Source organism: Lepisosteus platostomus, chromosome 7 (assembly GCF_059453375.1).
Source record: "Lepisosteus platostomus isolate fLepPlt1 chromosome 7, fLepPlt1.hap1, whole genome shotgun sequence".
Lineage (NCBI taxonomy): Eukaryota > Metazoa > Chordata > Actinopteri > Semionotiformes > Lepisosteidae > Lepisosteus > Lepisosteus platostomus.
Genome location: NC_142617.1, coordinates 48,499,765 through 48,524,400, shown reverse-complemented (window position 1 = coordinate 48,524,400; position 24,636 = coordinate 48,499,765). Strand labels below are relative to the sequence as shown.

The following is a 24,636-nucleotide window of genomic DNA, read 5'->3' as shown; positions in this document are numbered from 1 at the left end:
AGTAGAAAAAATAATTTTATTTTAAATGTCCTTGTTGTCACTATTTTACAGCTTTTCTTCCAGTTTGTAATCATGACTTGCACTTTCATTGTGGTCATACAAAGAACACTCAAAATAAAAATGTTATCAAAACAAACTTCAAGCTGGGCTACAGGGCTACAGGTTCATATCTCATTTCATTTTTTTAAAAGGACACAAGCCATACCTACAGTATTTAACAAGCTGTATGGATGGCCTGTATCACTAAAAATATGGTGTTACTCTCTCAAATACAGTATGTGATATTGTTTTCTTTCTGTAAAAATAGTTTAGGACAGGGAGTGCATAACAGAACAGAAGTTACAGTATAGCATACCAGTCTTCTCCAGTAAACAACAAAAAAAAGGGAAACCAGTTGGAACCACAAAAAAAACACACACATTCTTTGCACATATTTTTAACATTGTACACAATTTATTGCTGTGGTGACAATGTAAAAATGTATTTAAAAATATAGCACATTTTTGTATTTTTTTCCTGAACATTATTTTTCAGTGTATGGAAAAATGGTACCTTAATGTTGTCACTATTTATGGAATCAGGCTCCCACAGCAGTGGACCGTATATATAAATTCATAAGAAAAACGTCTTCACAGACAGCTTTAGAGATGATAAACAAGATGTTGCTGCTGAGGGGGCTGTGGCAGAGCAAAGCTGTGCCCACACCAGACCTACAAGAATATGCATGTCACACTGCATGAGCCAGTGCATCATGGGAAGGACAACAGAACCACTACATGTGTCCTGTTACTGTAGGCAGGAGAAACAGCAAGTGTGTATTAGATCATGAAGCGTATGGATTTATCGAACAGCAGCGGCTGGTTTCCAAGGAAACATTTATACATTTCCAGACTTGGTAAATATATCCCATACTGTATACTGCATAGGTCTGTGTAAATAAAAGCCCCCTGTTTCCCTCCAGACTGATACTATAAAAACCAGACCAATAATGAGAAAATGAAATAAACAAAAATAATTCAGCATTTTGAATGAGTTGCTTTTTTATAAATAACAATTTATAACATCCTGCTCCCTGATCAAAACCTTGCTCCTAAAATATCAGTTGAGAAGTCACAACTTTTAATGTACTATTGCCTTTGTTTAACTGAACTGAAATAACATTTCACATTTCACAATATTAATAAATACTACTTAACATTGATTAATTTAATCATATTTAATTTGACTTTCCCTGGCCTTAAAAATGACAAATGTAGTGAAAAAATAGATGTACTGAAAAAATAAATGTAATCATATAATAAAAATAGCCCTATGCATATTGCCATACATTCCGAAGAGCATCCTTTTGTTTTGATTGTCACAGTTATGTTTGCCATCTTGCCATCAAACCATCTTGAAATGTAAATTTTTTTATGAGTGAAAATGGCTTTGAGATTAACTGTGCCACAGAGTTGAAATATGCTCTGGCTGTGCTTGCCTTTTCTGTGAACAGAAGCAGTTCTTTGCCATCTCTGGACTGCACAGCATTAAGACATTGTTTGTGGGATCAATGCTTAATCTCGATAAAACCAACACGTTCTCTTCTCTGGTAGGTAATCAATGAGAGAAACACATTATGCTGTAATCCAAAGAGCTTTAGCCCTGCTATGGTTGTGACAAGGCAGTAAATTATCTAATTAATGTAACACGTGATAGCATGCTGAATTCTCAGTTATCAGACAGCACACACACAAAGGAATACTGTAAATGTGTTTATATAAAATAATTAAAGAAGCACCCAGCATTACTTACCCTCCATTGCATACTTCATATCCTGGGCAAATAGGTTCCACATGATCTCTGCACTCACCTTGCCCATATTCAGTTCCTGAGGGAACCTGTCAATGGAACAGGCAGTGGTAATGTTCAACACAATATCCCAAGAGAGCTTTTGCAGATGGTTTTGTAAAGCCTCTGCACTTGAAAATAAAAGAAAACTATACTATACTAAGAAAACTACCGTAAAACCTGTAAAACTGTTTATGTTTGTCTAAAGAAATAAACAATGAGGAAAAGGGCTTTATGACTTGATTTTACACAGCATTCCTCGTTAATACTAATACAGTGTTTTTTTTCCATCAGGCATATGTTTCTTCAAAAATTCAAAAGTTACCTAGTGAGGTTACTATAAATTACAGACAAAAGCTTAACGACTTTTTGCAACCATTGATTGAACTTAGCAGTGCCATCAAATAGAAACTTAAATACAGAGCAACAGAACAAGAATGATAATTTTCAATCCATGCTGCAGAGCTTTGGAGTTGCATTTCTCAAATAGTAATTACAGTGGTTGAGTTGTACAATGGTCATATTTAATATGTTACGTAAAGTAAAGCTATTTTGCAGCTTTTAGGCCACCGGGATTTTAAATTTCTCAGTATTTGAAGCCAGTCCTCTAATTATCTTAGCTTTCTGAATACCACATAAAGTCATCAATAAACCATGTTCATTTCCCTTTAAATATTCAAAGTGTAAACTCCCTAATATTGGAATTAACCGTCTTGTTCCTATAGCAACGTGCTCTCAGAGTAATCTATTGAAATGATTACCAACAGCTTATCCCCAATCCTTTCAGAATGCACAAGTCATCCCCCCTTCTCCACCTGTGGCATCAATCATTTCTGGGAGGACTTGTATACGGTTTAGCTTAAACCTAATTGGTTTAATATGAAAAATGTAGAGCCACACAAAAAATATAAACACTTATGCATGTGTTTCCTTTCTCACAGCCCTTCCTTTCACCTCATTCTCACCCTTGCAGCAGCCTCTCTGGTCCATTCCTCACAAGTGAGGTGGCTTTTTCACCTTGACCTTACTGTCTGGTTGCCATATCCTCAGCTAGGTGAGTAAAGACCAAATATTAAAGTTAAATAACCTACTGTATCCTTTTTGATTCAATGATCTCTTCACATTATTTCGAATTTGATTGAACCACAGAGAAGGGCTGTGGGTTTCCTGAGGGTAAAGAAAACACTCACTCCTTAATTCTATTTCTGTAATGAACTGTAATACTAACTTTAATTCACTTAAAATTGTTTTAGCCATCTGATTCTTTTTAAAGCCTTAATTCTTAAATTGGCCCTGGATACTAGTAACTCTAGCATCAACAGCAACCTAACCCTCAGGTCACAAGCAATAATGGTACAATAAGAAATGTTTTAAAACAAGAGCTGCATTTTTTACTCATTGGTTTGATTCAATTTAGATTAGAACTTACTGGTTGAGAACAGGGGTATATGCTGTCCGGTCTTCATCTATCACTGACACCATCAGTGTAATGAGTTTTGGCCAAAAATCCAAATTCTTGATCGAGGGACCTTGTTCCTCACGTGGGACGTCCTGTTTTTTAGCCTGCACACAAAGAAGTCAGTAGCAAATGTTTTAAACAGCTTTTTTTGTATTTCATCTACAGTGTGAAGGATACTGCTTCACAATCTGTAGCAGATATAAATCATGTACCATAAATGAAGAGCCGACAGTTGGGTTTTTAGCAGACAGACTATTCATGTTTAATTCATAACATAGCATGACATCTTCATCTACAGTTAAAATGAGCAAGGCCCTTGTGTGTCTCTCATTAAACAGACACAGAACAAGAAAGTCTAGATTCTCTGAAGCAAGCACCTGTGAAAACAAATTTCATCTACATATCTTAGTCTATATATTTACAGTTTATGTGCTGTCACTGCATTACTATATTGCACACGAAAGCTGCTTACTGCATGTTGTTCAGATCCTAGACTATTTCAATCCATTCCCTTTTTTAATGCAGACAGTCAAATATGGAGTGATCAGTGATAGTTCATATGACCACCCAATTAACCAAACTATTCAGGCTAGGTGTGGGCTGCTTTAAGATCCATAAGAGTTGTGATTATCCTGTTTTGGCACCACATCATTTGCATTTAAATATACATTTATGTTAAGTATAATTTGCACAAGCTAAGTAAATGGCACTTCTTTGTTGTTAACATTGATTTATTTCAATAAGGAAAGATTCACGACACTGGGTTTATATGCATATTTCTGTAATAATAACCAGCATTTTAACAAAAAGGACAGTGTTGGAGACTCTTAGTCTCTTGAAAAGCAGGAGGCAGATGAAGGAAGTATGGGTAAAATGCTAGGATGCTGCATTCTGCACTGTCTTCTGGTCCTTAATAATGCTGTAAGTAACATTTACTGTACATTCTGTTGACACACTGTACACACACATACTAAGTAACATCACTGGATGTCTTCATGATAAACACTTTATTTTTTTCCCTAATTGAGACTGATTTTTTGAGTCACTGGTTAGTGTTGTGGGGGGTCTAATACCACCCACTTCTATTTTTTTGATTATCTCCTGCATGTCTATGTTCTTCTGACTGCCCCATATACAGTATGTGTTTTATTTAACAATTAAAACATGGCGCGAATTATATTGTTGTGCTGTACCCTTCACTATAGACATTTTCCAATTCATGAAATGAGTAGAATCCAGTTTGTGAACTTGTGAACTAAGGTGTGTCACAACTGTGTCAAGCCCTTCAGTGTCAATTGAGACAATACTGTTGCAGAAACACTTAACAATGCAGTACAATGTACAAAGAGAAGTCATTGGAAATTAATGCTGTATGTATTCTACAAATATTATTTTATGGTGTTATTTTTTAACTTTAAGAACACAATAAGGAGGCTTTTTGGTAATTAGTAGCTAATTGGTCCAAATATCTCATCCAGCCATTTTTTTTAAAGATGCCAGTGTATCGGTTTCAACATGGCTGAATGGCTTGTTTTATATCCCCACAACCCTTTGCGTAAAGAAGTGCCTCCTGTTCTTGGATTTACAGTAAGTGCAATTCCACAATGGAGTTTCCCCTTGTGTCTTCTGGTTTGGGCTCTACTGTGTTCTGCTGGGTTGACTTTATTAATGCCTTAGAGGTTCTTGAATACTTTTAGTCAATTCCCCTCACAATCTTCTGTTCTTAAGACTAAAAAGGTTAATTTCCTTCAGTCTGCCAGTGTAGGACATCCTTAAGCCCTGGTATGTACTGTTATCTGGTTGCTCCTCTCTGTTTCCAGAAAATTATTTTCTAGAACGTGGAGACTAATTCATTGTACTTTAAATATAAGTATATATTTACATTTTATATTATTAACTAACATTTTGCTTGCCTTTTTTTGTTTCACCATGTTGTCTAGAAGCAGGAAATAATGTGCCATCACAAACACTTAAGTCTTTTAAGACAACGACAGTAAGTAGCCTCTTCTAACTCAATCTCGAAAAAAGCACACTTCAATTGAGCTAACAATTCAGGTTACATGTTTCTAGAGTCGTGATATTTATCATGTTAACTATGACACATGGAGATTAGGTTCAGAGCCTTATTAAGCACGTCAGATTTTTTACTGCTTTCATCACTTACTACAGAATATATATTTTAGTGCCGCTTGAAAACAGTTCCCAAACTTAGAAGTAAATTTGGCTTTCACATGATGACTATAGGTACAGGAGCAATGAAAAAGATGGCCTCTGGCCCTTATACATTACTAGTCACCAGAAACAGAAAGAGAATAGACTGAATGGAAAACCACTAAACACAAACACAAATCTTTATTTTCCTCGGTTCTTACATTATTTGATGCTGCAATATCTAGACAGCAAACAGTACAAATGGCCTGGAGGTCATGGTATTGTTGCTCCTTTTTCTTCACTCAGACTCAATAAAAAGCAAATGCATTTGAAAACTGAGATAGATGAGGCCTTAGAGAACTTTTGTATGAGCCATTTATTTATAAACAGGACTCAAAACCCCATAAATATCTATGTAATTAATGAGATCTCATAGTCACTATAAATCGTTTAAGGCTATTATTTATTATCAATTGAAGTGTATCAGTACCAAGTCCTGAGACCAGAATCAGAGAGCTTGCAGTCCATATTTTCCTACTGATTGTGATTCCTGCTTGTTCAGTTGCCCATGTACGAGCTGATCGCTTACAGCATACTGTGCACATACACAATTTCTGGAGTCTCCTGCTGCTTGACATGCTTTGGCACTTATACTGAACAAGAACTATATTGATTTCTTTTTATTCAGAAAGTGCGTTGCTTCCTTTTGATACTGTATGTTTACTCTTTTAATGAGAATGGTGTCTTCTGAGGACAACCCTGATCTAAAACGTGCTGATCCCAGTTTTTACAAGTGATGTTGGGAGCCTTAAGCACCGTTATTTTCATGGGCTATAGTTGATATACAGTACTGTATTTCCCTGAAAATATCTTTAAGCTCTTCATACTGCATGTGCTTAAATTACCGCTCCACACACACTGTACATGGGTGTTTAATAACAGTAAATAATATGCATTTGGAATTGTATTATTTTTAATTATTAAAAAATATTTAAACACAAATAGAAAAGTTTGTTTTACACTGTTTTTAAAAGTAATCTTAATTCTAAAAATCTCTTATGTTGAAATAACTGGTTTTATTGCAGAGTTTATAAATGTGGTGGTCCCCTTTAAAACCTAAGTGCTCTTTACTTGGTAAAGCATAAAAATAATGCATACATTTTCAGATTTCCAGGTCTGACCCAGGAATAACCTGCCATTGTATTTACAGTATATTAAAAAGGTAAATGCTCATATCCACAATCCCCTGCAACATCTAATTTAATTTGTGTACAATAATAATGGAAAAGTATCTAAATTATTTCTTTTGGGATCTTCAAGGGTATTCATTACAGCCTTCATTCTGAAAAATCTCCCATTTACTCCTCCTACATTATTGATTTTAGCATTTATGGCAGAAATAGTGCACTGGGAGGTCAATAATATATTTCTTTCTTTAGCTATTCGCATTACAGATGGTAAATGATACTTAGAACAGTCACAGGATGAGTTACAAGCTTAGGGTCCTTTAGAGAGTCATCTGAGGACTATTTCGCCTTCCTGAATGCTGTTTGATCATTGATTAAATAGACTACTGTTTTTCAACTGTGCTGAATATCTTCATAATCAACACCTGTGTCCACATTTTGTGATTGGAAAATTACTAATATCTCAGTGGACTCTTAGAAATCAGGTTGATTATGTGACTTTTATGTGTTTGATACATTATTTTGTATACTGTATGTGGGTTAAATGCTGTATTTCAGGTCACATTTTAAATATGGACTATTTTCTCCCTAGGATAGGTGTAGATTTGTGGATGCAATGTGAAGTGCCATTACATGATTTTTTTGAAGACATCATTTCTTATGTGCTCTGAAAACTCAATAATCTTATTCTCTGCTCACGCTTTGTCAAGCACTACAGATGATGCCTGACACACTCTAAGAAGTATGTGAAGCACATCTGTTTCCGACATGTTTAAAAATAGCACTTCACTACTATTTTAACTCCAGCACAAGCACATTACACACAGAACAGTTGACAGTGATGTTAGGAGACACTTTCACACTATAATATTCAAATGCATATTTTAAAACAGTCCCCACAAGCACCTATTTAGCCAGATTCTTCATGAACTCAGCATAAAGTTACATATGGTTTTTCCTTTCTATGCTCAGTCAGTTTGAAGTGATATTCATTAGGTTACTTCTATTCACTTTTGGGAACATAAGGCACCCAATGTAATCTTTTCCTCATTTGAATCCATTTCACAGGAATCTATTTAATACTTTGGACCTGGTGCTTTTCATCATTGAGGAGATTTTCTCACCCTCTTTGGGCATCCTCTTGTTTAAACATGCAAATCTATTCCGTCATATTTCATGAGATGTATTTCAGCTAGGAAGGTGGCATAATAGCTTCAGTAAAAATGAAAGGCATTTAAACAAGCAAATCTCACCATTGTAATTATTGACACATCTACCATGGGAATTTTATTTTTCACCATTGCAGACTATGGAATAATACAATTTAATATGTTATTAAGTGTTGTCATGTGTGGCGGGTGAACAAAGCTGAATTAATTACTCTTGTCTACTACACGTGTGAATTACTACTCAATAGTGCGACCAAACACTCTGCAATAGTGCTGCCGGCACATACAGTATTGCACCTGAGAAGAATTAAACACATTGGAATAATGCTTTCACCAATTCAAGTACAATTCAGAATTTACAATAATAACACAATCTTTCAGACAGCTGAGACAGGTGAAAATAAATCATGGCGTGTCTGTCCAATGTCTGGTTTTCTACTCCACATATCATACTCTGCTGGAAGTGAAGTGTGAAACAGAAGAACTTTACTCATCAGTGTTGGCCACTGTGGTTTGGAACTCTCATCGATCATTTTTTTCCCCGGAAGCACGTGAGATAATAAAAAGAAAAGCAGGACTTTCAGTTCAGCCAGAGTGCGCCACAACGAGATTTCTGAAAATATTTCCAAATCTTGGCTCTGGCCTGTGGTTTTTGTGAGTATAAACAATACAAAATACAGCTTCTGATAATGAATCCAAATAATTCAGCACCATTACAGTAGCTATTTTGTGAATGCTTACTGCATTTTCATTGTAATTATGGCAAATGTGGAAACAGCTCAGCAGTATGAGGATTTTGTGAGTTTTAAACAACAGCTGTTTGATAAAGGCAGTCATGGGTAGGATGCCAGCTAAATCTAGCTAAAGTGCAATGACACTGTACATATATCAAAGTGATTGTGAATGGGGAGTTTTGTACATGCATAAAGCTTTCTGATATAAATATGATACCAATAAAGCACCTCCGGAAGCTAAGAAGGCTTCAACTGCACCCAGCAGAGGATTTGGGATAAAGTCTGAAACTAAAAGAGTTTCAGAGTTTCAGACTGGAGTCTGAAAGTTCTGACTGGAGATCAGACTTAAAGTTCAGACTGGACTGTAACTGAGATCTCTGCCTTTTAAACCTTTGTTGTTAGAAAAGTATGTGCTGTGATAGTGATAGTATCAGTTTTCCAAAATACATAAGCTTAACAACACCTTTAAATTATTTTTATTTGGCTGCTGTGTTTAAAAGTTATATTTTATCATCTGCTAATAGAAGAGTAATCTTTAACATTATAGATTTGCACTCAATGTTCTGATCAAATACTGCAGGTCAGTGTGATCAATAGGAGGAATCAAGGACAGAAGATAAAAGAAAGACATGTTTAGTTATAAACGTGTAAAACTAACTAAAACAAGTATAATTTAATTGTTAATAAACTTCAAGGAAAATCATCAATTTAGCAAAGATTTAATGTTGATTGTTTTGAGACAGAGGGTAACTTCAGAGTCCTGTTCTGTTGTAATCAATTTTTTCAAGCCTAACGACCATACTAGTAAGAGGAGACCATATGGATAGTAATTTTCAGGAGTTTGGTAGCACTACACCAAACTGCTCCAGTAAAATACCCTGTTGTATAAATGGGTGCAAATATAAATATATAAATTGCTTTTGATGAAAACCTCACCAACTAAATTAGTATTTATTTGTACATTAAGTAGACTTTAAATTTATCTGTTCTATAGCTCTTTAATGAAAGAAATAAATCTGCATAACTATTCCTATAACCAGTTTTGCTTTTGTGACAAATAATTACTTGTTAAAATTATGTTTATATAAAAGAACATGTTAACTCTGTTAATAAGCAGATTATTTTCTATGGCTTTGTCTGCATTTTTAGTAGCTGTACATCTCATTACATATTCTATTCGGTTAAATGCAGCAGCTGATGGCTAAAGCCATCTGTTTTAATGAATATGTGCAGCCCAGCTCCCTAAACTGAGACTTCTCAACAGTATACATTTCAGAGCAAAACCAACAAACCACTTCTTTCCATAGGAGAAACAAACATCTACTATAACTGTACAATTTTTATACATTATTATACAATCTTCTCACACACAAAACATTCAATCTGTTTTGAGTGAATTCATTTAACGGTATACCCAAAAATATACTCATATTATTGCACTTCCTATGTGGAAATTAAATTCTATCAATCAATATGAAAATATTTTTGCACTGACTGCAAAGTGATTGTACAGAAAATGATTCCAACTGTTTGTGTATAGTTAATGGGTCCACTTAATGTAAGAATCATACTCCAGAAGATACAACATTAAATTTCTACAAACAGGCTCAAAAGCCTAATAACAGATAGTTTTCAAATCTGTTAGTGATTGTTTAAGTATTAGTGTCACAATGTAGCCAGACAACCTCTGAACAACACCCGTAGCAGGATAAAATGGCAAAGATATGCCTCAGTGTTTGTGCCTGTGTGGTTAAATAGCTTAAAAGACACTAATTAAAGTAGAAATATGCCAGGCGTGAAATTGGACTCTTTACTATCAATATTTTGACAATAGTACTGCTACATGACTAGAGTGTTTCTATTTCATTACATATTCCTGCATTCTCTAAGAATTCTCTATATGGAGCATTGCAGAGTGTTTTTTTTTTCAATCACCAGAATTTTATAGAAATTAATCTAATCTTTCTCACCATTTAAATGAGAAACTGAATGAACTGAGTAGTTGTAGTCGTAAGGAATCATGATGTACGGGTAACATTGACCAAGCACCACCAGAAAATCATCATAAATACTGTAAGTTAGATTGTTTTAATGACAGTAAACTACAGTATTTTGATATACTGTATGACTGATCTCTGCAGGGCATGTCTGTACCTGATCCAGAAGTTGGTTGTAGAGGTCGTGGCAGTTGTCAAAGATGTACTTGTATGTGGAGTCCAGACAGGCTCTCACACAGTCTTTCACAACCATGCTTGCTCGTGGTGGGCTCTGCAACTCCTGAACCTGCAAGTCAAATAAAACAACAGAGGACTGAATGAAATATTGGTCATCATTCAATGGGTGCATAATTCTCCATGCCACAGATTAAAAAAACACACGCCAACTTTCAAGTCATAAAGAACTTTAGACTAGAGAAATGATGCGGAAGCTATCCCAAAGCTGAACCCTTCAGTTTTTAATACAGTATAAAGGCAAATGTCAGCATGGCTCCTTGAGTTGTGAGAGTCAGGAACAAGTTACCCAGTCATGTTGCTGAAGAAAGTACCTTGGTTTTTGTCAAGAAACGCCAGGATGAGATCCAATGATTAATTAGCTGTGAATTAGCAAATGGCCTCCTATCATTTGTAACCTTGTCTATGGTCTTATATATTACAAACGGGGGTCACAATTTTCATAACCCCCATTTGTAACAATATATATGGGATGTGGAAAGTAAGCAAGATGTGATGGATAAAAATGTGATAACTGGACACGGTTTTGACTCTGCCTTTACTGGAATGTTCAGAAGATAGGGGGATGGTAAACCTTTCCTATTATATGTTATCCCTTCGTTCATTGGAAGCTTGCAGCCAAAACTTTTTTTTTCCCCAAAATTTGCAAAAGATTAGTTCCACTGGAAAAATATCTGTTCTGTTGCGTTCTTGCTCTTAACATCTAATTCCTCAGTCCTGATTTTATTTAAATCATCAGTGCCACAGTGTAAAGGGACTAGAACTCATGCATCACATTTCATGAATTGCAGGAACACGTGGAGAAGGAAATATATGTAATTTACAGGTACACTGTTACATAATTCATAACCTTTGAACATATGTGTACTTTTGGGAGTTTGGATTATAGAATTTAGTATTCAGGAGAGGAAGTCCTTCAAAACATCTGACAAAATAAAGGACTCAGACACCTTTTAAATATACGGTACCTTAACAGTGTGGTTAGAATAAAAAATATTTTCAACTTAATATTCAGCCATGTACAGAATATTTATGACTGCTTACTGTGTTTTTACATAGTTCAGCTTGCACTACTGAAGCAGCACTGAATTATAAAAGAAAGTGTAAATAATGTTTAGTGTTAGGCTATAAAGACAACTGAAGAAGTGTAACTTTTAATCTAATACTAAGTTAGACTGGTGAGCATTATCTTGAATTTCTGCAATGAGTAAACTTGTTCACATAGCTGGTACAGTAACTCAATTCTTGACTGTGCAAAGCTGTTTTATGCAAGGAGATACTGTACTGTATATGATGAATAAACTGCATCTCAGAAAGAAGTGGCATAGAGACAGGGTGACAAAGATCTAATAAATATCTCTTTCAAATGCAAATCTTTACATATACTGTAGTGCAATTGTGTCATGCATAAACGGAGATTAGTTAATTTATGTGAAATTATGTATCTACTGATGAGTTAAAAAAAACATAAGATCTAGAATATCTAGTAAGAGTAACTCTTAACCAAATACTACAAATGTAATCTATGTAGGATATCTGAATGGCTGGTTTTATTATTACTGGTAAAATCATTTTTTATAATAGGCACTAAAATAGACATAGGTTAACTGAATAATTTTAATGCAGTGCTTAATTTAAAGTGCATTGAATTTGATGGTAGAAAAAAAATCAATGTTTATTTAACAAATTGAAGATGAATTAATTCTGTGACATGAATTGATTGGTATTAAAGGATCCAATTGTAAATGAAAGCACACAAAGACTATAAAATAGCAGGATTGCCTTATTAATGAACCTGGACTACATTCTTGTAGTTAAATGTAGTCTCTTATCTTTGGTACAGGCTTCACAAAGATTGTAATATTTCCCAATTTAAAAAAGAGGTGTAGAATTTACTATATGGTCATGTATAATGTTTTGAGAAGTGTGGATGCTGAACTGCTCAGAAATTGATGGAAACAATTGCCAAGGTTATTGATTTGCCTTCTTAGAAGGCAGCTGTCGCCCATTTATTTTTTATGACCTGCATTTCATTACAATCGCTTGTTAACTGATGCTTTTTTTGTACCATTTAATTATTGTGACACACTATTATAATAGACAGCGAAACAGGTATTTTGGAGCATCTCATTTCATTAATTGCCTTAGAGAAACCTTTTGACATCGCTATTTGGTAGCACCACTGGGTAAAATACACAAAACAATTAACCAACTGTAAATGTCAAAGAAGTGACACTATGAGAGCTCTGTGAAACTATTTTTGTACAGTGTTCTTTCTGGAGATGAACAACCCAAAGTTCATGTCACCCAACCCAACGATTCAGATTTCCAGTTATTGTCATTAACTTTAACAGCTTTGTAGTGAGGTGGCAGTTTACAAGAAGGAGTGTAAAGAGATTGACACAGCAATTCAGTGAAAATCAGTTCCTATGGTTCCTAAGGAAAGAGTTGGAATGAATGAGGTACAGTATAACAAATACCTCTAATCAGCAGGCATCAATAATAACATATTGCACAAGGTCTTATCAGAAAATAAATGAATGGTGCGGCTGTGTGGGTAAAAGGGATAAACATCATCCTACCTTCATTCTGAAAAAGGTGATACTGGTTAGCAGGTCAACTGTTGATTTTAAGTCAAGAAGTCTCTCGGAGTTGCTGGCTGGAAAATTATCCTGAAAATATCAAAACCCAAAATAACTGCATCATATATTTATATCTCAGTATTTTTTAGGATTTTATGAGTTATTAAGCCATTACTGACTGAACTTTAAATATGTAAGAAATTATATAATTGGGAGGTTCCAACTTCTTACAGCATAAGACAATTATGCCTACTCACCTTCATTCGTAATATTTAAAGCATGTTCATATATATGTTTACAAAACGAATGATGGGAACCTGTTAAGTTACCCACATTGATATGTTTGTATACTGATGCTATATACTGATGCTATAAAGAGCATGTCATAAAGAAATAATAGATTACAATAAAGTTTTCAGTCTTTAGAGCCCAATAACATTGACAGCATTAATTATTAATTTAATTCTCCCTTAGTTTTGCTGGACCACAGTAGTTTGCCAATGTAGCACCTGGTGTCACTCCCTTTAGTCTCATAAAATACATCTTTCTGTTGAAAATGTTGGATATACAATACTTTAAACACCCTGCACAGAGAAGTAAACAAACTAAACTTTATTCTCAAGTGCCTCTGTGCTAATGTGGTTTCTAATGTAATGCATAACTGAAAACTTTTATAGCTACATTTGAAGCAGGTCATATACAGTACAGTAGAAGAACATGCCTACTATTTCCTCAGCCTAACATTGTTATACACCATGCAGCTGTGATTAGCTCATATGACAAAACAACTTATGTAAACTTCTTTCATGGTCATTTAATAAATGGCTGGCATATCGTTTCTTCTATTTCTTAATTGTAATAAGTTTCTCTGTTCTGCCAAAGGCAGAATTTGTGTGTTCTACTTTCAAAATGTCAGCAAATTCCATGAGCAGTCTGTTGTAGATTATATAAGAAAGGAATTACCTCTCAATTGCACTCTAAAATTCTCACAATATTCTCCGCTGCCCATTGCAATTTGTGTATTTTTACCAAACAGTAAAAATAATAATTTGGACACGCTGTATCTGGGAATTACACAGTTCTTGTTCCCACTAATTAGTAATTTTTGATATAATAGCTGTTGCAGTGGAGTGGCACTGATAAACTGAAATGAGATTGTGATTAGCATCTCACTTTTCTTAGGGAGCCACAACAATTGTGCCTTGCAAACATTTTCACCCCATTCCAGTGATGTCCCATTTAACTGCAAGGTTACAGTTTTTAAAGTGACTATTTTGAAACAAAATGTGAATTCTCAAACTGGAGAATTTTATAGGTGGAAGACGTCAAATAGCACCAAATGGGAGCCATACAAAGATGGTAATATTCTTGCTTATCTTCTGCTATTTCTGCCTGAATAGAAGCTACAAAGCTTTTTCAGCCTTTACAATTTAAATGTTTCTGGATCATGGCGTATCACTTTAACAATAGTTATGTATAAATATTTTAATCAAATGAAAAATAACACTAATGGGAAAAGCACCTTCCTGGTTAATTACACTTTAAAGAAAGGTGAATTCACTGAAATTAGAATGTGTTTCCTTTGAATTTAATGATTTATCATCACATTAGCATTAAATAGCTCTTTAACTTAGTTTGGCTTTGTGGCTCCACATCACTCAAACAAAAAACTGATACAGTCTGAAGGTCTTTTAAAGTCAACAAATGTTTTTATTTCATCTGCATCAAATTTTTCTAAATGTCCATAACAAAATAGCTCATCATTACACGATGCCTGTCAGCTGTTGCCTATTTTTCTAATCTAACAAAATTTAAACATGTGCCAAGAAAACATCAAACAGACATCGCATGAATTACAATCCAGTTACTGTAGAAATGCATCCTAATGTCATTTGAATGAGGAAATTAAATGTTGTCAGTGGTCAATGTAGTTATTAGACACAACAGATAATTTTTATTAGATACTAGCAAAGAATACTAAATTTGAATTGTTCCATTCTGCATGAGTGTACACTTAGTGATAAATACGTTTATTTTAGACAAGCAAAACATATTTAGTTTAACATTTGCATTTTACATTTATTAGATATGTATACTATAGTACCTGCTGCGGTACTAAATATGTAAACTTGGCAATATTAAGATTCTTTATAGCAACTTTACATGACAAGAAGAGTGTCAATGTCTGCTTGGAAGAGAGAACAATTTATAGTATGTGGTCATTTAATTGATATGTCGCAGGGGGAGATATAACACTCCAGTACAGTATGTGATACAGGACACAGCACGCCTCAGGCGCTTTTCTCAAAAAAGAGATTTTATTGGTGAAACTCAGTGACTACTGTAAATGTTCTGTTTTGTTTGCTACCTCCTCCAAAATCCCACTAAACCATGTTTGAATGGCCCCTTGTAATAAGCCAGCAGGAAAACATGGAGAATGGATCTATTATTGTAAGTTATCAATGTAAGGGCTTCACAATTAAAAAGTATGAACCAACACTGTAGCAAAGTGTGCTCTTTAATGTGCCTTATGATTCTTTTACTAAATTGGCCTCCCTCTTTGAAGAAAAAAATATATATTTTGCTTAGAATTCTATTTAAAGGAAATCCATAGTCCTGTATTCTCTATTGATTTGAATTCTATTACTGTCTAACTTTATTTTCACTTTCTACAGGAAAGCCTGGGTGTTACATCACCAGATAAAGTGAGTATGATATTCTCAAACTTGATTTGGTAAATATGTCAATGTTACACAATTCATGTGAGGCAAAGATCAATTCTAGTCTTGAAATTAAATCACTATCGCCTGCCTTATGCCTAGGAGTTAGTTGGACAGTCAATATGGAATAATTCTTTTAAATTCGAGACACTCTTCCTTGCACTTTAGTAACACTGTCATGCGTCAATCAAATTAATTAAATTAAACTTTGGTGTAAGCAGAAAGATTTATTAAACCTCAGAAGTCATGGCATGCCTGTTCTCCTTTTTTCCACAATTTCCCATTCTCTTTTCCACTTTAATGGAAAACTAAGAGGTTTTCAATTATAGCAGATATTTATAATGGTGGACTTCACTGATTCCAGGATTTGCAATCTACAGTACATATAAGTTTTCCGACTCCTCTTTCTTTTTTTTAAACAACTGTGTCATCCCCCAAGGTTCTCTACATCCAATGCATAACCTGTTGAAATTCAGGCCCAAATCAAGTGAACTGGTTTTCTCTATTCTATGGATGACCCTAAGAGTGTGTAGTTTGGGGAGTTTTTTTCCTGCTTTCCCAGATGGTCCAGACCTTCTGGGGATGGAGTACGGTGTTTGCCATTTCAGGGCTAGAGACCTTGGTTCGCATCCCTGTGGTGATCTGCCTATTCCATAGGCACTTTAATATCATTCATGTCTTTGTCCTCTCTTTCATTTTCTTTCTGGGGACTGTGAAACTCATTCCACCAGTGTAATCTTTTTCAACATACATACCCGGTATTTTGACATATCAATCCTCAGGGAATTGTGTAATTGATCAAGGAGTTTAACAAATTTTTCTCTCTATGGATACAAAAGAAACAAAAACATATTAGCATAATTTAAAATGCCATTATGAATTTAGGTTTGGTTGGTTTAATATTAAAATATTAACTTATTTCAACATAGAATAAAAAAAAATAGATTATTCAATTGAAATTGACAACTTACTCCAAAATTTGAAGCAGCAAAGCGGTCTGAAGCTGAGACGTTGGTGCTGGCTGTTGTGTGAGCATAATAGGCATTGATATTAGCCAGCAGAGTACTCATCACTGCAGGGACTCCAGGGCACATGTACTTGGAAGACAGGCAAGAGAAATGTCTATGATAGAAAAAGAAAAACACAAACACATTAAATAGAAACCAGAAGTATAAGAAACAATTAATCTCTGCTGCACTGAGGTTTGACAAGATCTATAGTCACCAGAAATTATGTCTTGTCCATAGGTCAAAGACCAAGATTTAGAAATATCTAAGAATGTGCACACTCTTTTCTTAAATGTTCTAATAATCTAAAATAATAAATTATGGTTTACTAAGCCCTGTGCCTCAGAGCAAAATAGTGCACTTAAAGCAACGGAGACAAAGAGCACTGGATATGTATTTAAACCACTCCTTCACTTCTCTGACATACAATACACCCGAACTACAGTACACCTCTCCAAAAAATTAACAAAATGTACAGTACGTTTCTTTGTGACCTTGGAAAAACACTGTAGTGCTCTGGGGGTTCAGAAGAACATCATTCCTATCAGGTATAGCTCATTAGGGAAAACACACACAGAAAGAAGACAGTCACAGCCTATGAGCACAGCACACCACTAAATTTAGCACTGACCCTGCAGGGCTGTATAGAGAAATGCGAGTAGTTAAGAAAGTACCTTCAAGATTAAAGTGAACATGTCCCTCTCCCAGGGAGAGCTTAGAGTTGGGCTTCAGGTCAATATATCTGATTGTATGAAAGGACAACTTTATAAAAACATGATTTCATTTTATTTCTGTATGGCATAATGGATATTCAGCACATTGATTTATATCTAGAACATTGGTAGATGCGATATTTGTTTATGCTGCACTTAAATGATCTTCAGACAACAGACATTTGTCAAAAATATTTATCATTTGAGCTACAGCTAATTTACTCTCTTAATGGTGATGAAATTGCCTGGAAAAGGTTCTAATCAGTTTCTGATTCCTAGACGTATAGAACTATGAAGATGTGCCAATAAATGTAATTGTATATATAGTGAAATCATTTTGTCATTTAATCCAGTTTAAGCAGTGCACTTAATTTGGATGTCTCCTGTGCTTTAATGAGTTCAGATGATATTCACAGAGTGGAAATTAATCACAGACTTTTTTTGGACAGAGTTGGGGGCTATGCTCTGATTTTCTAAATAAAATTCTGTACTCATAGATGGGTTTCAAGCTATGTCTTACCAAATTAAATTCTTAACTAAGATGAGATCATAACAAAAGAAAGTACTACCACAGGGCATGGTCAACTCAGTCCAGAGGACCTGTGGGGCCCTGTGCAACAAGACTGACACCAGCTCTGTTTCACAGGTCCTGAGCCACAGCTCTGCTAATTATCTTGGACCTTAAATAAAGCTCTTGTAATTAACGGTATGCTGCAAAGAGCAAGAGTTTTAATTTACAGCAATAACGGACAATTTTAAGTATGATTTTAAAAAGGCCACTAGATTATTATGTCATTAATACAAACATTTTTTTTTAAATTATGAACAAGAACTCCACTGAGATGCTTTAATTCTGTGCACAGGATTGAATTCTTAAATAAGATGTTACATTTCTTCCTTTTCCTTATTTAAGAAAAAACTGTAAAAAGGCTAAGAAAAGCCAAGTGAAATTAAAATAACAGCCTTTTTTGTTCCTGACAAATCTCATTGTACAGTACCTTTATAACAAATTCATAGGAAAAATACATATAATTTAGAAAAACAATTTTATTTCTATATGGGTTAACACCAAACTTCTCTCACATCAGACTGGAAATGCTTTTATTAAAGACATATAAAAATGGTTTGTCACTCACAAAGAACCTATTTAAATACATAATGTACAGCAAAGAGAACTGCGGGAGTTTGTAGATTTTAGTCTGCTTTCATTCGTTCTTATTTATATGCTGGATATAGTTTTTTCAACTATGCACTAATTAAAACCCTAAAAATATAGAGGAATGCAGGTAAACAGAAGCTCTGCAGGCACCATACAGGTAGATTTTGTATTCTTTTTTGTCATATGACATACTACAACTGATCATTCTGCCTGACTTTGCCTTTAGTTTCAAAACGTCTTAAAGACTCCTCTTGACAAATCTGGATAGCTGCCAATTGTAAGGTTGTTGGCTTCCTCTTGGCTAGATATATATTTTCCTTGGTATCTGGCTTTTATATTTAATACTTCTTTTGTACAAATTAAACACTGCCCCAGCATTAAAGCTCACTTCTCTCTCTCCTTTGACACTACATACCCGGATCATTGCTTGATGTCCAATGTTAAATTCCATATTAATATTTCATTAGATTAATATTTAATTGTCTTATCATTTAAATATGATTCTACTCATAATTAACAGTAAATTGAGTTCACGCATGTTTTAATTTAATAAATAATTCTTAGACAAATGCATGCTTTCATAGAAATAATACATTGACCATAGCATTTTTATAGACTGCATACTGTTATGAGCTGATTTGACAGCAGTGCTGCCACCTTGTAGCCTGATCGTGCAAGATCACAGAAGGCTGGGCCTGGACAGTGCTGAGCTGGGAGACCTCTGACGAAAACCTAATTGCTGCTGTAAGTGGTGGTGGACCAGTAGCTACCACTTGCCCTGAAGAGCAATTTCAAAAGCTAAACCCTACTATGGCGTCCAGGGTTACTATACTGTAAAAAGTGCCATCTTTTGGTCTTTGCAGATCCCGAGGTAGTTTTTGAAAAAGAAGGGGAGTTATTTTGTTATATTCCAATTCAGAACAGACTGGCCTTTGTAAAGTTCTCCTTAAATCAATAAGTGAAGCAATTTGTTACTTCTCCACCCAATCTCCTGGCAGGAGGTCAGAACAGCTGCTGTTCATCACTGACGTTCAGTGGTGGATGGCTTGGGCCCTTCCTGTTTGAAAAAGGCTTTCAGATCCTTTGGGATAAGAAACGTATGAGAAAATGTATTTTATTTTCAATATATAAAGTTTTGAGATACCTTTCTTTTTCAGCTGTAGATTTGTTCTTGGGCAGGTTCACTTCCTAATTAAATGGCTATGAATCCTATTATTTGCGTCAAGGGTTTAACTCCCATCAAAATGGGATGAGCGCTAATTTGTTTCAATTGCAGACACTTGTAATTGTTTTTTTTTCCAGGGTTTCACATTATAATTACTAACATGCTGTTCTCTGGATAAGGATGCTGACAGCTGTAACTGTAAATGATCATTTTTATTGCATTATGTGCTGAAATCAACTAAACACGCTACAGAATTAAACTGGATGAGGAGAAAAATTAAAGGATAGCCAACTAATGGAATATGTCAGCACTGTGATGGCCTGGCCTCCTGTCTGGAGTGTACTGTGCCACGTCCCCATTATCTCAGGGCAAGGTTGGGCTCCCACACACCCTGATCCTTTACTAGACTAAGCAACTTGAAATCATCATAACATTTTGAACAGGAATACTGTATACACTTCAAGGAAACATCAAACTGTGATCCCAATTTCTACTGTGACTTTTGTGACAATTTTTTGTGACAATTTCTTCTGTGACTTTTTTGAAGTCACATTCTCCGAACATTTTTATGACATGCCACTACATTCATATTCCTTCTAATTTCGTGATGTTCGCTGTGACTGCTACACTGTATTCATGCATCTCTGAAAATGGTTTGTTTATCCTTTCTACCACCTCTCTGCTGCTGCAAGGCCATATGTGAGCTGCTTGAATTTGACTGTATGATTTCAATTTATATAATGTGCACAGCTTGTGCTTGTCTTCACACAAGACACATGCAACACATAACTAGGAGTCATTACGGGCAAGAATATGTTACTATTCCAGCTGCCCTGGAATGCCTAGAGATTAAATAATATAAAATGCATATAATCTTATGACACTGTGACAGTACTTTAGAATGCTCAACTTAGCACTCATCTATTCTTTCAATACTGCCCTCCCAAATTGGTGACCTTTGTATTCCATGAGAACTGATATGCCGTGGACTTTAAGTACCATAGAAAATATCAATGATGTCGCTTCAAGACTGCTGTTAACATTTTTTAGTTTTAGTTCTTTGGAAAGAGGGGGTTGTAATCCTTTGCCCAGGGAATATATATCAAGATTTATATAGCCATTAAGACAAAGAGTGATTTCAAGTCTGGCATGGACTGAAATAAAAGCCCACCGGGGATAAGAAGCACGTTGTTACATACCTCTCATAAATTTCTTGGAAAACACAGTCATCATGTCTATATAAAAGTCACCTTTCATCTTTTTCACATGCATTCTGATTTTTCGGTACCTCCCATAAGCTTTAAGTAAGGTGAAACAGAATTATTAAATGATCCATTCAACATACAATTTTCGACCCATTAAATACTTTAATGAATGAGTCATGTTCGTAGCCTTAAAGGCAAATCCAGAAGGGATGATTAGTGAAGTGAAGTCGTTATGCTTAGAGTATAAAGTGTAGATCCTGTTGTTCTAAAATGTTGTATATGTAGTAGCAAACCAATCCCTCCTACTTGGTGCCATTTTTAGATATATTTAAGACTGATTTTTAAAACATTTTATTATTTTGACACATTTTACTCACGTCATAGCCTGGTAGATGGATTCCACTCCATAGCGCATTGCAAATTCATCAACGATCTCTTGAGCAACATCATCAAAGTAAACCTTCCAGGCTTCGTCTCCTTTTACTTCAGGAATCTTCACTACTCCCCCATTCTTCACCTCAGTCAGGTAGTGGAACAAGTTCTGGAAGCAATAATATGTCGTAATAGAAATAATACCGGAGATGAAAAGGTTTTTATTTTCATCATTCTTTTTCTTGCGGGTCTGGAAACAACGTAAAAAATATGGAGGTTCTAATGAGTTCCCATTGGCCACTCAATACCCAATCAGTCTCATTAAAAAGGTGAGCTTTACTTACAAAATAAGCTTTTGAAGCTTCCATAAAGGTGTTAAACACTTACATTTATATTAATACACTTTTTAAAATGATATATTGGCAGGTTGAGAAGGTACATTTTAATGGTGCCTGAAAATAAATTAAAGACATCTAAACTTCGAAAAAACTCAGATTTTATTAACCTAAGTTTATAAATAATTAAATGAAAAAATCATACTGTTTGAAAAAAGATTATTAGTCAATTAAAATGACTGATTCCAGTTTATAATAATACAATAATATTTCATAAATAGAAAACCTCATAGACAAAGACTTATCAGAAGGCATTTTCAAAAGGATTGGAAAATCAAGTGTATTTGGCTCTGCTGAGAACATTCATTCCTATAAAGGTAAATATGCTGGAATTCAGTTTTAGTAAAACTGTTAAATTTTTATTTTTTACAAAAGGGATATGCTTTTCTAAACAAATGAGCAGATTACACTGACCTACAGTAGTTGTCCAGGTGAGAAAGACAGATATGACACACAGAGATACAGTAGATACAGTAGTGCTTTACAAGTAACATATTTTGGGGAGTCAAATGAATTATGGGAATGCATATTAATTAGTCCTTCATGTTTTTACAAAGTTGATGCTGTCAAATGAATTTTGTAATTCTGCTTTTTGTGAATATAAAATATCAGCAACCAAATTAAGAAATCAATCAACTAGGCAAAGTTAGTGAAAGAGCAAGAGCTGATTAATTTTCATCCCTATAACCCATAGTAACTACAACCTTATAAAAGACAGCATAAACCTGAAAGATGCTGCTTGTTAGACACATAGAGTACATATGCCCGATCAAATTTAGCTTTTACGCTGATGAACCCTATAAAGGGCAAAATAGCTGTCCCTGAAGTTAGATGAGATGACTTTCAGTGTTGTGAAATGGCAAAAGCTAATTAATATTCATTGCCTATATAGATGTAAATGTAACTATACCTCATGCAAGCACGTATACTGCCCATGGTATGGAGCTACTTTCTCCTCTCCTTTCATTTCCACACTTATCTTCAGTCGAATAGCACCAGATACCGCAGATTTATCAGTCCGCTTCTCTGGAGAACAGCCGAAATGAAAACAATTACAAAAACAGGGCATTGTGCATTTTTAACTTGATTTTAACCTTCCCCTGATTCATATTGTACATTGTTTCAGCATTTCCCCCAGAGCGTTATTCAAACTTTTACAGACCATTTGAGAAAGAGAAATGAACGATGAAGACAATGCTCGCTTTAAAGCCCAGTTTTCATGGCACGTTGTTCTCGCTTAATTCATTGCCAAAACTTGTTGCTGGGCAAAATATGTTGTATTGAAGCCTTGAGCAATCTTTTTAGTGTATCTTCTCCAAGTGACAATTTACTATTAGAGAACTGCCATAATGAATCATGCCAGAAAGCGCAGTTGTGAGCCAGAAGGTTGACAACATCATTTATATATTTGTATCTGTAGTCTTGCTGCCCTTTGACCTTTGCATTACAGGTACAATTCAAGCAAAAAAAAAAACATAAAAGGTTTTTTTTATTGACAGAATTACTACTGTATACTGTGCGTCATTAATCACAGTATAAGCCCTATTATGGTTTGGATTTTTTTCAAATAATGGGTCAGATTTATATGAGATACAATAATTATTATTTTCTTGACATTCTTAAAATGAACATTGTGCTCAAATATTTTATGTCTGCTTCACATTTGAGAGAGAGAGCCCTTGGTAAACTAATCCCATCTCACTCTCAAGAGCACTCATTCAATAGTGTACTCCGACCAGGGAAATCCTGCCCACAGTCAGCTAGAGACATGACACAGGCTTGAACCTAAGATACCTGGATGTGCGCTCAGGTAGTAAGTGCCTTTACCTGTCAAGTTACTGAAGAGTTTCTTTCTATCTATCACCATAATCTGATTTTTCAAGAGAAAGTAGGAGGTTCTTGATCATACCGAGGTTATACCAGACGTCCATTTCCCCGCTTAGTGTTCTCACTTCTATTATTGTTTGTCCAAGAAAGTCGTCAGATTCCTTTTTGAAGTGCTGTTTTACTCGAGACTTGATATCATCGTCCTCATCCCACACGCGCACCTTTATTCTGTCTGTGGAGTTGTGGCATTCACTGGAACACAATACAAATGGCAGAAAATAAAGGTGAATAATGAAGTTTAAATGAACATTCAGAACGAAATATGGTGATAAATGTATAATAATTTGTTATTTCTGTCTGATCACATGAGAATATTATGCATAACCTTTATTAGCTTAATTAGCAATTATTGTTTTGCAGTGGCCATTGTTGAACATCCATTACGCAGAAAGGTATCCATATGGTTTTGTATTTTAGCTGCCTGGACTCCAAGTTAGAGGTAACTAGAATTTTAAAATGGAATTAAGGCAGCAGTTACTGTACCGGTGTGCAATTACTGGAAGTCAAATGATGATATGATATTACAAAGTATTCTTGCCATCAGTTATCATTTCAAAATGTATATATTGCACTGCATATCTAAAGACGTCTACTTTGATATCTCAATTCCTCACACCTAAGGTTTGAATTAAAAACAAAGCAGGGATCAGGGTGAACAGGGTGAGCTGCCAGA

At 35.0% G+C, this 24,636-nt stretch overlaps 1 protein-coding gene across 1 annotated transcript in view; it reads right to left on the bottom strand.

The window, feature by feature from the left end:
* The window catches only part of unc13c (unc-13 homolog C (C. elegans)), a 141,785-nt gene that overhangs the window by 64,939 nt on the left and 52,210 nt on the right, over positions 1-24,636 (bottom strand). Inside the window, exons 10-18 of the mRNA XM_088640914.1 lie at positions 23,986-24,155; positions 22,987-23,102; positions 21,687-21,850; positions 17,032-17,182; positions 16,816-16,884; positions 13,341-13,430; positions 10,682-10,810; positions 3,257-3,390; positions 1,792-1,877 (exon numbers count right to left, since the gene is read on the bottom strand). Coding sequence (XP_088497040.1) covers positions 1,792-1,877; positions 3,257-3,390; positions 10,682-10,810; positions 13,341-13,430; positions 16,816-16,884; positions 17,032-17,182; positions 21,687-21,850; positions 22,987-23,102; positions 23,986-24,155 — 1,109 coding nt within the window. The remainder of the gene's footprint in view (positions 1-1,791; positions 1,878-3,256; positions 3,391-10,681; positions 10,811-13,340; positions 13,431-16,815; positions 16,885-17,031; positions 17,183-21,686; positions 21,851-22,986; positions 23,103-23,985; positions 24,156-24,636) is intronic.